The sequence below is a fragment of the Lytechinus pictus genome, chromosome 5 (genome assembly GCF_037042905.1).
Source record: "Lytechinus pictus isolate F3 Inbred chromosome 5, Lp3.0, whole genome shotgun sequence".
Classification (NCBI taxonomy): Eukaryota; Metazoa; Echinodermata; class Echinoidea; order Temnopleuroida; family Toxopneustidae; genus Lytechinus; species Lytechinus pictus.
The window spans coordinates 28943374-28957402 of NC_087249.1; the positions used below are offsets into that span (position 1 = coordinate 28943374).

General features: G+C 36.3%; 1 protein-coding gene across 1 annotated transcript in view; it reads right to left on the reverse strand.

The window, feature by feature from the left end:
• LOC129262154 (asparagine--tRNA ligase, cytoplasmic-like) overlaps nucleotides 1-11108 on the reverse strand; it is a 27121-nt gene extending 16013 nt beyond the window's left edge. Inside the window, exons 1-9 of the mRNA XM_054900208.2 lie at nucleotides 10424-11108; nucleotides 6204-6298; nucleotides 5619-5684; nucleotides 5007-5099; nucleotides 4435-4524; nucleotides 3559-3637; nucleotides 2980-3050; nucleotides 1705-1791; nucleotides 349-435 (exon numbers count right to left, since the gene is read on the reverse strand). Coding sequence (XP_054756183.2) covers nucleotides 349-435; nucleotides 1705-1791; nucleotides 2980-3050; nucleotides 3559-3637; nucleotides 4435-4524; nucleotides 5007-5099; nucleotides 5619-5684; nucleotides 6204-6298; nucleotides 10424-10463 — 708 coding nt within the window. The 5' untranslated portion in view covers nucleotides 10464-11108. The remainder of the gene's footprint in view (nucleotides 1-348; nucleotides 436-1704; nucleotides 1792-2979; nucleotides 3051-3558; nucleotides 3638-4434; nucleotides 4525-5006; nucleotides 5100-5618; nucleotides 5685-6203; nucleotides 6299-10423) is intronic.
• Between the last annotated feature and the right edge of the window lie 2921 nt (nucleotides 11109-14029).

Below are 14029 nucleotides of genomic sequence, written 5' to 3' on the forward strand. Positions count from 1 at the left end.
CAATATCCAGAATCTTCACTTCCACATTGTCAACAGGCTTGAATGTATATTTATAAAGGGAAGACACACACACACAAAAATAGGGGGGGAACTAGATAGATTCTCTCAGTCAGTCAACAGTGCACAGTCAAAATTTACATTTACTCCATTGATAGATTATAAAAATATTATCTTAACTTTATTAATAATAATATTATATATTTTCTTAATATTATCTTAACTTCTAGAATTGTCATATCATGACACTTAACAAGTGATAAATCAATGGTCTTCATGTAGTAATTTAAAAATGCGACATATTATGCAAACAGATATTTAATATGTATCAATCATATAAATGTCACTAACCTCATTGACTACATTATCCACACCACCTGCAGGGGCTGCGTGAATAAGAGACCAGTAGTCTACATGAAGCTCATGACCACCAGGTGCCTAGACAGGGGAGAAAAATAGTGGGAAAATAAAAAACTTTCTTCCATGGATGTATATGAGGTTGGTAGTTCCAAGTCACGAGGCCGCTGGAGAAAACCTTCTCCCTTAAAGGGGAATCCAGCCTTGGCCATAAAATGTTGTGTTGGGAAGGAGAAAAATAAATTAAACAGAATAGTGAAAGTTTGAAAGAAATCAGACAAGCAATAAGAAAGTTATAGCTGCTTCAAAATTGAGATCACTAATACTATGTAGATTTCAAATTGGCAACTGGGTAAGTAAATTATGACAAGGGGCAAGGACAACTTTCCCATAGGCCATGTACTTTATTATCAGGGATTTGTGGTTTTCTCCTAAGTACCCATTCCCCTGGGGCAGTAATCTTAATATAACCCAGGTAGTATATTGTTTTATGTCCTCATGAAAGAAAAATATAATTTGAAATAAAAATTTTGGGAAAAATGACATTTTAGCCATAATATGTATTGGAGTACATGAAAGAGTAGTCCTTGCCTTACATCACTATGACATCCCATATGCGGCCAATTTGAAGTCTCCATGGGTATAGTGATTACCAATATTTACAACTTTTTAAAATTCATAACTTTCTTGTTGTTTGTCCAATATTGTTCAAACTTTTACCTATCAACTTGTCTGATTTTTCTTTTCCTTATAAAAACAAGTTTTTATTTGGGTTGGATTCCCCTTTAAACTCTGTACAGGTGGAACCTTCACCCTTAGACTCTGTACAGGTGACTTTGGCCGAGGACGAGGATAAGGCTGGCAAAATAGAGCCTTGAGGCCGGCCTCAAATTTGTCAGTGCCATCTTCATCATCAATGTCAGCTAAATCATGTTCAGAGGGCAGGAACAGGAGCACTATAATCATCAACATCTTTTTTTCCTAGTCATCATTATCTTCTTCATCATCGTCATATTTCCATCATATTAAATCATCATCATAATCATCACCTTCATCATCATGATCATGAACATCTTCATCATCATCATTTTCATAGTCATCACCAACATTTTCATAGTCATCATCATCATTATCATGATCATCATCACCATCACCATCATTATCATCACCATCATCATCATTTTCATAGTCATCAACATTTTCACAGTCATCATCAACATCATCACCATCTCCACTGCCAATATTCCTCATCATCATCAGCACAATAATAACAATCATCATCACCATCATGTTCGCTATTGTCAGGATATCAACAGAGCAGTAGACTGATTTCAGATCAATGAGACTTACTGATTTTCCTTCAGGGACTTCCTTGAGGACACCATACAATGTCACTGTACTTTCTGTTGACAGGATCAAGGCATCATAAGTCTGGCACTGTGAAGGTAGAGAGAAATCAATTAAAAAGAACAAATTTACAGAAGTGACAACTAATCATCAACATAATGAGTGACCCATGGGAAAGAAGTAAACTTTACAACATCATCACCATTATTAACTCATCATCATCATCATCACCACCATAATCATTATCATCATAATCATCATCATCTTTATCATTATCATCATCATCATCATCATCTTTATCACCATCATCATCATCATAATAAACATTAACTAAATTCACCTTTTAACTTCTTTTGCAGAGAAAGAACACATTTTTAAGCTATACTCTCCCATCCTTTCTATGATGCACGCTCTGCTTATTTCTGTCCTATTTAGTTAATGGATTACTTATGCACCTCTTCTAATACGGTGTGTTACTGAAACAAGTCTACCTTAAAGGAGAATGAAACCCTTGAAATCAGCTGAACCCATATCAAAGCGAAAAATCAAAGAAACATATTGTTGAAAGTTTGAGGAAGATTGAATGAATAATAAGAAAGTTATGAGCATTTGAATATTGAGATCACTAATGCCATGTAGATCCTCCCATTGGCAATGCGACCAAGATCTGTGATGTCACACACATACAACTCCCTCATTACTTTAGTACTTATTTCACTTATATTCTCACTTTTATAGAGTCTATCACAAGGTGAGGTGTTCTCTTTATGAGAGGACAAGTACAGAGGTTTCACAACATTATATCATTGATGAATCTTTTGTCATATTAGAATGAGCAAAAAGAGATGTTTTGGGGTATATTTTCAGTGTCCAAAAGGGGAGAGTTGTTCATCTGTGACATCATAAATCTTGGTCGCATTGCCAATGGGAGGATCTCCATAGCATTAGTGATCTCGACATTCAAATGCTCATAACTCTTCTATTGCTATTTCTATTTTACTCAAACTTTTGTTGATCTTATTCTTTGATTTTTCTGCTTTCACAAAAGCTAACTTGCTCCAAAAGTTTCATTCTCCTTTAATTAAGGAAATCAAGTGATGCCATAAACCCATCAGCTAGAATGTGTATGTCTGATCACGGTGTCATACATTAACAACCATACAAATCTGCTCGCTCCTTTTTGTTACAAATGGAAAGTCAACCGGATTATGGCCTTTCCTAACTAACTGTGACTGATTTGAATCAATTGCCAAGCCTTATATCTAATTTTATTCTCACCAATTTATCATTGAGAACAGATTGAAGGAATCCAGTACCATCCCTAAGAACAATGAACATAAGAGCTCGACCTGAAATATAAACAAGTAATACCAGTATAAAAATCACAATAACAATGAAACAGAATAACATATAAAACAATTGGATAAGTCATACTAAATATTTAACAGATTAGTTAGATAAAAAAAAAATTGGATTAGTCATATTAAATATTTCATAGATTAGTTAGATAAAAAATTATTTTAAGGTTGATCAATACTCTTTCTCAAGAGGGAATATTTACATTCCTTCCTTCATCAAATGATTGGAACTTAAATGACAAGAGAGTTACTCCTGTAATCAAATTCTTTTTCAGATGAATATTTCTACAACTATGTTATGTTTTATTTAATTTTACACTATTCAACTGAAATCACTAATCATAGAATTACTTGGGTATAAAAAAAGATGTAAATTATGAAAAGGAAATGTGAATGATGTACATGATAGAGAGTAGGTTGCTGAACATGAATGTATTTAGAAATTTTGGAAATAATGATCTTTACTTTTGACAAATAAACCAAGTCAAGATTCACCTACCTTGTCTTCTGAGTCTGTGTACCCATCCATTGATCTTCACACGCACTCCTCTATTGGCTTCTCCATTCTTTATCTTGATCTAAGAAAACAAATAATAATAGTTAAAGAAGTGATTTGCTCTTGTATTGATACACTTACTTCTTCATAAATCAAATCTACAGAAATCTGACATATTATGTCATATGGCATTAAAATGTACTTTTATATGTGAAATTATTCAGCCAATGTCTAGAAGGTAAACTTATCCAGACTTATAAGAATAAATGCATTTTTAAGCTTACACCTGATAGCTAACACCTGATAGCTAACATGCAGGAACTAGGTGATCACACTACAATGCTTATTACACAGAAAATAAGAAAACCGAAGATGCATAATACTGAGCTATAATATGATACAACTACTCATTGTTAGTTGTTTATTGAGTAAATAAATTCTAATGAATAAATATTTTCCCTGGTGTATGAGGATAATAGTATTCAATCCACTTAGGTAAATATTTAAACATGCTCATATACTTCTTATGCAAGACATTACATTGAAATATGTTAGATAATTATTTTTCTTATTGTTTCATCAAAAACAATTTTCTTTTAATTGTGAGGCTATTCTCTATCCCTTGTTCGACACTAAAATTGCAACCATTTTACTGACTTTTCCTGATACATTATATAAACTTGCTATAGAATACAATATGTAAAGAATATCTGCATTCACATTTAATTTGTGCATACTTGCCAGGAACATTCTTAATCCAAGGACATAATAACACTTCTCAGAATACCACCACTAGTCTTTGAAACAAGAACTGCTTTCACAAAGCATCACATAATATCTACATGTACAACTAATCTCATTTCAAATTAATGCTCATACCAATTTAGCAGCTGGCAAGCCTGGGTCTTCCTCAATGGTAATTTTCTTGGCCTCCTCCAAATTCTTCTGCCTCTTCTCAGCATCCTCTGCCTGTAACAATAAGCAAATACATTGGAATATAAATGGAACTGCCTATAAAGACCACTCAAAGGAGACAAACATTGGGCCGTACAAGCAAATAGTAATACCTGACTTCACATACAACTCAATAGAGAAAAAGGAGGTCTTGTAGAAAGGCTGCCTTTTTACATTTAACATAATATGCACAGGTCTACATAGAAAGCCCATTAAACAAGAGGGGAACATATATGGTTCTTGTTCAAAAGTGGTTATGATCAAAGCAGATTTTACTGTAAAGTACTGCAAGAAAACATGGATTAATAAGGTTGGTGAGATGACTCACAAAGTTCACACAATATGCTGCCATCCTCACAGATCCAGTAACCATTAACTTGCTACACATTTCAGGGCAATTCTTTTTCTTTGTGACACACACTGCATATCATCTGATGGTGCTTTCTTATCAGTGTGAACATAGCTGTTGAAAATGAACTACTACAATGTATTCATACTTCTCTCTTTTCACGATCAGCTGTTTTCCTCTGCTCTTTGGCATAAAGCTTGGCAATCTTCTTCCTCTGAGCCTGTGAAACCTCTTCCCATCTCTGTAAACACAACAAGATAGGCAAACATCTTCAGAATGTCTTTTAAGGAATACCAACCCCTACCAAAGACTATGAATAAAATAAAACAAGTAAAAACATAAAGAAATTCATAACTGATTAACTAAAAATCAACCCCCCAAAATACTGATATTTTGACAAATTAAAATACTAATAAAAATACAAATATGGAAATTATTTTTGCATCCTGGAGGTGGATTTTTCCTAGAAGCAGCTGGCATACAATCAATCTGTGTCACAGAAGAATGAAAAAAAATCCTTTTATATCAAACAAAAGAGCACAGATATATTTAATAAATGTTGGTTTATGCGTCAAGTCCAAATGTACAGTCTTGAATATAACACTGACAACTCATCTACTCTGTAAAAAAATCATGAAGTTACTCTTTATATTGCAATAAATTGCATTATATTTTTAAAAGAATATATATGACAAGAGACTCTGTCATGTCAAGATTTCAACTTTTGGTAATGAACTTTAAAATCAATTTTTGTTTTTACCTCTCCTTCCTTCTTTGAATCTCCCATGAATTTGGGGAAAGGCTCCCCTCCTGCTCTCATCATTGCCTATAAATATAACAAAAATATATGAAAGAATGAAATAGCTTTAGTAAAGGAGTAGTTGCTTCTATTCTAACGTCATCCAATTTCAAGCTATGGCCTAAAGTCTCATCTACTTTGTCTTAATAGCTTGACTGCTTTTTACTTTCACACGAAAGGCACCATGCTATACGTGTAGAATATATATTCAGGAAGTATTTCAGAATATAGCAAATATTAGGTAGTGACAAAAATGACAGCAGTTGCTAAGGTCACAGCTATAGAGCAAACATAATTAAGGCAGGATTTGAGTATGGACCAAGCTTAATGAGTGAGCAGATGATGTCATATTACCCAAAACATGTTCAATGTTTCTATTCCAAGAATAAAAAATAACATAACTCCTCATCCAATTTGCCATTACAGGTGCAACTTACTTGCTAAATTAAAGTATTTTTTCCATGGTCATTGACCATCATCATTAAAACTTCATCACCATCATCATCAGCAAAATCTTTTTTTTTAAGTGATTTTCCTAACACTTACACGTAGTAAAGTCTGGTAGGGTTTTTGTTCTGTTCCATCTCCTGATTCATCATTTCCTTCCTTCTCAGATATATACATCACTGCAGGCTTATCATCTAGATCAAGTAATATATGACATAAAAAAAATTGGTGTTTATATGCACGTATGCACTGGTCTAACCATTTTTTTTTTCAGCCATTGGCTGCCAAATGTGTATTGTTTTTGGAATAAATAAAGCATCAATATTCAATATTTGCAAACAATGACACAATATTTTGCTTTGGCATTATTCATGGAATTTGTCCAGACACACCCAGGGAAGTGGGAGTTGCTCAACAGCCGAAGTAAGTCACTGTTTTTTGTCATTTTAAGTTTATTTTTCCTGTTTTGATGCATTTTAGCCCAAAATGGAATAGAGTCTAATCAATGCCAATGATCTTTATTTTTGGTCCAGTCAGTAGAGGCACACGGCCAATATTGGAGACTGTCTCCAACTCTCCATTGTGGGAGATTATCTCCAATATCAGCACTCACACAACATGCGAGGTTAGTATACTAACCTCGCACAACACATGTGATTTCATAGTGCATTTTGACGTTTTCATTCATCACACGAATGTGAGGGACTAAACTACGCCAAACCTTTCAATATTTGTCCACTATGTTAATCTTGATCGTATGATCAAGTTTATTTGAAAAAGCAATTATAAATTATTTATTAAAGTGTTTTTATCGCTTACCTCCAAATCTCAACCAGGATACTTCGCTCGGTCCGTCCTTAGTCATCCTTCGTACTGCGGTGGAAATTACGCAAACAACAATCGAAATGCGAAATTTTCCTATCGAACATTCTCGATTCAAGTCGTCGGCGCATAATAGGAAATTGTACCAAAAATCAACATAGTTCTCTATTTATTCAAACAATTTTTTCTGGGGTGCACTTGACCTTTAAGAGATTTTCCAATGAAAATATTACATGGAACTTGGAAATACAAATCATAATTTGGTTGAACAAAATGTTTTCTGTTAAAGTATAAAACAGAAGAGGAACATATCCTTCACGTATTTTTATATCCAAAATATGTTGCCTTAGTATGGAATAATCGCAATGACATAAAATGAAAATGGGTAAAGTACCTTTCTAATGATCATTGAGATTTCGCCTATGGAATCATTGTTTGATAATTTTCAAAGCTTTAAATAGATGAAAATGTTCATTGAGAAAATATACATATATATGTATGAACAAAATGATAATGTCCCGATTGTTTCGCATTACGTGTGTTAGATTGCGGGCGTTTGTGTGTGTGTGTAGGAAGCAAGATGTTCGTGTTAATGTTTGCACAAAAAAGGAGAGGGAAAGGGAAAGGAAAAGGGAGGGGGAAAGGTAGAGGAGAGAGAGGGAAAAGGAGACCATAAAATAGAAAGAAAACAAAGGAATAAAGGAAGAGGGGAAGGGAGAGGGAAAGAAAAATGGAAAGAGCGAGAAAAGAGTATATAGGGGAGGGAGAAAGGAAAGAAAAGAAGGGAAAGGAAAAAGCGAGAAAGGGAATGGAGGGGGCGGGAAAGGAAAGGAGAGACAATAAAAGACAGATCAGGGGAGAGGGAAAGGTAGAGGAGAGAGAGGGAAAAGGAGACCATAAAATAGAAAGAAAACAAAAGAAAGGAAGAGGGGAAGGGAGAGGGAAAGAAAAATGGAAAGAGCGAGAAAAGAGTAGGGGAGGGAGAAAGGAAAGAAAAGAAGGGAAAGGAAAAGCGAAAAAGGGAAGGGAAAGGGAGAGAAGAAAAGAAGGGAGAACGAAAATGGGGAAAGGGAGAAGGAGAGGGGATAATGAAGGGGATAGGAAAATGTCAAGTTTGAAGATCTGAATATTAACACTAAAACAAAATTAGACTCCCATGTTTTATTTATAAAAATACCATCTTTTTCATGATTATAAAGGTTCAACGTCCCTGTTCTAGGTCTAAACTTCAACATAAATCTACTGGCGCTTCGCGCTTGAATTCTGGAGGTCATTCCTCTTTTAAAAGTATAGGTAATCTGTCGGACTTTTCAAATCCCAAATTTAAATCTTAAGCGCAAATGCCCTCGCATTATTTTTCATTTAGATACAGTCTTGTCATCAATATCAAAAACTCTAAGCGCGAGCTTCGCGCTGGCATCATTTTTGTAAGTGACATTTATGATGTTGTTCATATTTTAAAAATGTCCATTTGTTGAGGTTTAAATGTCCAAAAGTTCAGCGCTCGCATAATTTGTAAGGTAAATAGACCTACCCTTTTAATTGTTATACAAAGGCGCTTATACAACGTCCAGAATGCAGTTCGGAATATTGAAAATAACTATTGGTCCCGCTATTTCTGCCCGTGCGACAAGCATTTATCATTTTGAATCATGAGATTCACCTTTAAAATATGATGAAAAAGTATCGTTAAGACTGAATTAAGAAAAAAAGAAGCTCACGTTTCACGCTCGCATTTTAATTGATCCGTTAGCTTGTGATAATAATGGTGACTTCGTTAATATATCTTAGCGGACATGTCCACCTTTTGGTGCTTCAAGAAAAATAAACACAACACACAAATAATAATAGAAAACGAACAAGAATAGAATAGATAGTTACCTATCCCACTCATGAATTCTTATTTAACAGTCCCCAAATCGTATTTTTTTCGTGTTAGCTTATTTCATATACATATATATATATATAAATATATATATATATATATATATATATATATATATATAGGCGTAAATAAATCAAGCATTTATATATATAGGTCTCCTCATCATGGTTATAAAAAGTGCTCAGAATGTTTTATTTTCAAGTCCTTGTATCAGAATTTTCAGCTCGGGCAGCTCTATCGCATTTTGATTACTATCCTGTTGATTTATTTACTTGAACAAAATATTTAAAATGTCCAGCTTTTAGAACAGATATCAAAAAAAGGTATTCACCTTTGATCATAGATGAGGAAGAAGAAAAAAGTGAAAAAAAATAGGAAACAAACTAACGAATTAATGTGACATAATTTTTCTTCATTTCAAGGCGACTCTTTACATTTCATCATCGCTGATGGCGCTACAATAGAAAATACCGCTTGACAGCAAAAAAAAAACAGAAAGAGGAAAATAATGCTGAGCGTCTAAAATGCAGCTAGCAGTACAAGCTGCAGAACCGTAAACAAACATCTTGAGAATAATATCGCGCGCCCTCTTTAAGCAAAAGTTTACAACCACAATGACCCTGCGGTATCTACGTGAAGATCACGAGAAAATGCATTTTTTTTCTTAAAAACACACCAAAGAGAAGACAAGAAACGATCCATATGGTTCGGTAAGTGTCATAGCACAATTAGAAACATTATTTTAAAAGGAATGGCATAGTTATTTTAGTAAAAAGGGTGTGAAAAATTCGCGTGCACCATGTGCATATGAATCCTTCGCACGCGAGATGCATTGATCCCATGAGTGCAATATCAGAGACTTTTGTAAAGAATTTGGGTATCCAATTTCAGAGACAGTCTCCAGTTTTGAAGACCAATTTCCTTTGTTTACATTTGCTGCAAAAGGATTACCTTGGCGGCAAATAAAAATGTGATAAGCAGATTCCTCATGAAAAATTACCCCTTTTCACCGTCTACTTTTGTTTTGATAAGGAATTTTGTTGTCAATCACACACAAAACAAATGGGCTTCTGACCTCAGTGAGACAAAATTTTACGTGGAAAAAATCATGCTTTTGTTGGTGTTGTTTCTTTTGTCCTTTTGCAAAGCAAGTCTCCAATGTGGGAGATTGTCTCCCCTATTGGAGAGTCTCCCATCTGCCCATATTGGCCGTGCGCCTCTAGTCTCTACTGTACTGCCACTGCCAGTTCCTTTTTTTATTATTTTAAAGGAAAATTTTGCAATTCAAACTCATGAAAATTTTGCAATTCAAACCCCCTAATGGCGTCTGTGTACGAGGAGAATTAAAAAGAAATAAAAATGTTAAAAAACTCCTCGAAACAGACGGCTGCCAGCTGTTCCCCTCCCCTCGGCCTCGCCTTCCCGACTTCATCAAACTTCATCAGATTCAAACCACACATAAAACTTAACATACGGGACTACAATACAATTGGGCGAGGCGCATAACTTCTCATCTGCAAATTTTTCAAATATCCGTATTCCTCCAAGCATGAGCGTACTAAGGGATGGATAGAAATAGAAACCTGAAATACAAATACAGTCTGACACTTACCCATTGTAAGTTCACTCGTTTTTTCTGCTAAATCTGCCATGTCAACGATCCCACTTAACGGCCTCGAAGTCAAACAGCCGGTGTAATTTGTTAGAAGTTTCCAGACAAATCGTCCTGTACCTTCTCGCGCGCGCCTGATACTGTATCTAAAAACTAATGGGTTCTACACATAGCAGGGGTGTGAGTGGTCACAAATAAAAAGATCCGAAAAAAGCTGAAGAGTGTTGAAAAAGTCTGAAATAGACAGAGCTCCCATACTTTTTGTACAGAGGAAGGCCAAAAATAAGCTGAAATTAAGCTGAAAATCAAAATTAAAAAAATCTGAAATCAGATAAAAATCTGAACTCTCACACCCCTGTCATAGAGATATCATCATCATCATCATCCGTTAAAGTACAGTCCACAATTATGCAAGAGTATTAGTGCTGTGGAAGATCTATTCTACGTACACGTGCGGTTAAAAAAAAAAATCAGCGATATATACTAATAACGCGTTTATGGTTCTACAATATTATGCTAAAAATTCAAGTTGAAGGTTGGACTAATTCAAGTGATTTCATCTATTTCAAATGTAAACAAAACTTTGTTTAGTAAAGATGTGCCCTCTTATCTAGCCATCGTGACCCACGTTTTATAAATTCGATTAGAAAAAAGACCGATATCAATAACAAACGAGATTTGTAACGACGAAGAATATGAGGGCGAATAATCAAGGAACCAAAAAGATGATGCAACTGCGACGAGAGTGCACGCACAGTGCTAGTGGTGCATGAGCGGAGCGATGCAAGGATGCATCCATGACCTACATGTATATGGACGCATCCATGGATGCACGGTGCATCATGCAATCCCGGCGTCATGATCATTGGCGGCGGAAGCCAAAAAAATTAGGGGGGGGGGTCCATCTGAAATTTTGGAATGGACACAGGTAAAAAACTTGACAAGCAAAAAAAAAAAAAGGTTATCAACAAAAATTTAGGGGGACCGCCCCCACCTCAAATTTAGGGGGAACAGGTCCTCCCGTCCTCCCCGCTTCCGCCGCCTATGGTCATGATCCATACAGGCACAAATACATTCTTGGGGATAATTCCAATTCCTGACTCAAAACACTTGAGGAGCAGAATGTACGGGGCGAAATTCAAAAGAGTCGCGAGTAAGCGAGTATTTTAGGCACTGGAATTAATTTCCCTTCTTTGTTATTTTTTTTCATGATCATTTCTAGGGCCTACTTTCGGAGGCTTGTCGTCCTCATCACCGTGAAAGCCACTTCATTATTTGTACAGAAGCCTGTTAATTGGTTAATTTTCTTCCGGGCGGGGGGCCGGGGGGCCCCCGCCCGGCGAGTGAATACCACGCGCAACCAAAAAACACGTAAAAAGTATGTCCTTTTCAAGATAGGGCACGTTACGTACGTAACGGTAATAAGGGTGTCAAAACACTAAAATAATGAAAAGAAATGGTATCTATTTCGCTAGGAATGCTACGTGTTTAGGGTCAACTTTAATTGCGAGGGTATGAAAAAATTAAGACTAAAATGTTTTTTAAAGGGTGTACTTTTTGCCCAAAGAGTCGACACTACGTGTTTAGAGTACGATTTGCGCGAGGTGTGGGAGGTGGGGCTGTACCATGATCAGGGCCGTAGCCAGAAGCATTTTGTTGGGGGGGGGGGGTGTATCAGCTAAATTTGCCAACTAAATTTGGCGTGACAGCGCCAACGTGAGCACAGGGGGAGTCTGATGGGGGATGTGCCCCCCCCCCTACAATAATCACATGCTAAAAGATTTTGAATTTTTAGATTTGAATTAGTGGCATTTTGTGAATACTTTATGGTAAATTATACAAAGATATACAAAGATATTTGCACTGTAAAAATAAACATTTTGGATCAAGATAGAAAGGCTAGTGTGCCGTAGTTGCAAACTTGCAGTATGATGATATACCCTATATGAATTAATAATATCAAAATCAAAGATTTGTTAATTTTTAATTGACCTTCTGTGCAAGATGTCTCAACTAAAATATCAAGAGTGCTACTGCTAACAGTGGCGTACCGTGGGTCACGGCATTTGGGGGGGGGGGCACCAGCAAAAATTTTGAGTCATTAAGTGGGCACGCGAAGCCACTCAATTGCCAGGTATACTGACCTAATAGAGACATTTTAAGGACTGTGCCATTAAATGGATATGTATCTTGGTGATCAAATAATGTGTCCATTTTGGAATGGGCACAGGTAAAAAACTTGACAAGCAAAAAAAAAAAAGGTTATCAACAAAAATTTAGGGGGGACCGCCCCCACCTCAAATTTAGGGGGAACAGGTCCTCCCGTCCTCCCCGCTTCCGCCGCCTATGGTCATGATCCATACAGGCACAAATACATTCTTGGGGATAATTCCAATTCCTGACTCAAAACACTTGAGGAGCAGAATGTACGGGGCGAAATTCAAAAGAGTCGCGAGTAAGCGAGTATTTTAGGCACTGGAATTAATTTCCCTTCTTTGTTATTTTTTTTTCATGATCATTTCTAGAGCCTACTTTCGGAGGCTTGTCGTCCTCATCACCGTGAAAGCCACTTCATTATTTGTACAGAAGCCTGTTAATTGGTTAATTTTCATCCGGGCGGGGGGCCGGGGGGCCCCCGCCCGGCGAGTGAATACCACGCGCAACCAAAAAACACGTAAAAAGTATGTCCTTTTCAAGATAGGGCACGTTACGTACGTAACGGTAATAAGGGTGTCAAAACACTAAAATAATGAAAAGAAATGGTATCTATTTCGCTAGGAATGCTACGTGTTTAGGGTCAACTTTAATTGCGAGGGTATGAAAAAATTAAGACTAAAATGTTTTTTAAAGGGTGTACTTTTTGCCCAAAGAGTCGACACTACGTGTTTAGAGTACGATTTGCGCGAGGTGTGGGAGGTGGGGCTGTACCATGATCAGGGCCGTAGCCAGAAGCATTTTGTTGGGGGGGGGGGTGTATCAGCTAAATTTGCCAACTAAATTTGGCGTGACAGCGCCAACGTGAGCACAGGGGGAGTCTGATGGGGGATGTGCCCCCCTACTATAATCACATGCTAAAAGATTTTGAATTTTTAGATTTGAATTAGTGGCATTTTGTGAATACTTTATGGTAAATTATACAAAGATATACAAAGATATTTGCACTGTAAAAATAAACATTTTGGATCAAGATAGAAAGGCTAGTGTGCCGTAGTTGCAAACTTGCAGTATGATGATATACCCTATATGAATTAATAATATCAAAATCAAAGATTTGTTAATTTTTAATTGACCTTCTGTGCAAGATGTCTCAACTAAAATATCAAGAGTGCTACTGCTAACAGTGGCGTACCGTGGGTCACGGCATTTGGGGGGGGGGGCACCAGCAAAAATTTTGAGTCATTAAGTGGGCACGCGAAGCCACTCAATTGCCAGGTATACTGACCTAATAGAGACATTTTAAGGACTGTGCCAATAAACGGATATGTATCTTGGTGATCAAATAATGCGAGCGCGAAGCGCGAGCTGAAAATGTTCGATATTCAGTCCTAAAAAGGGACATTATAAGCAAAGTTTTGTAATCATGATACGTACCTGTCTCACAAAACA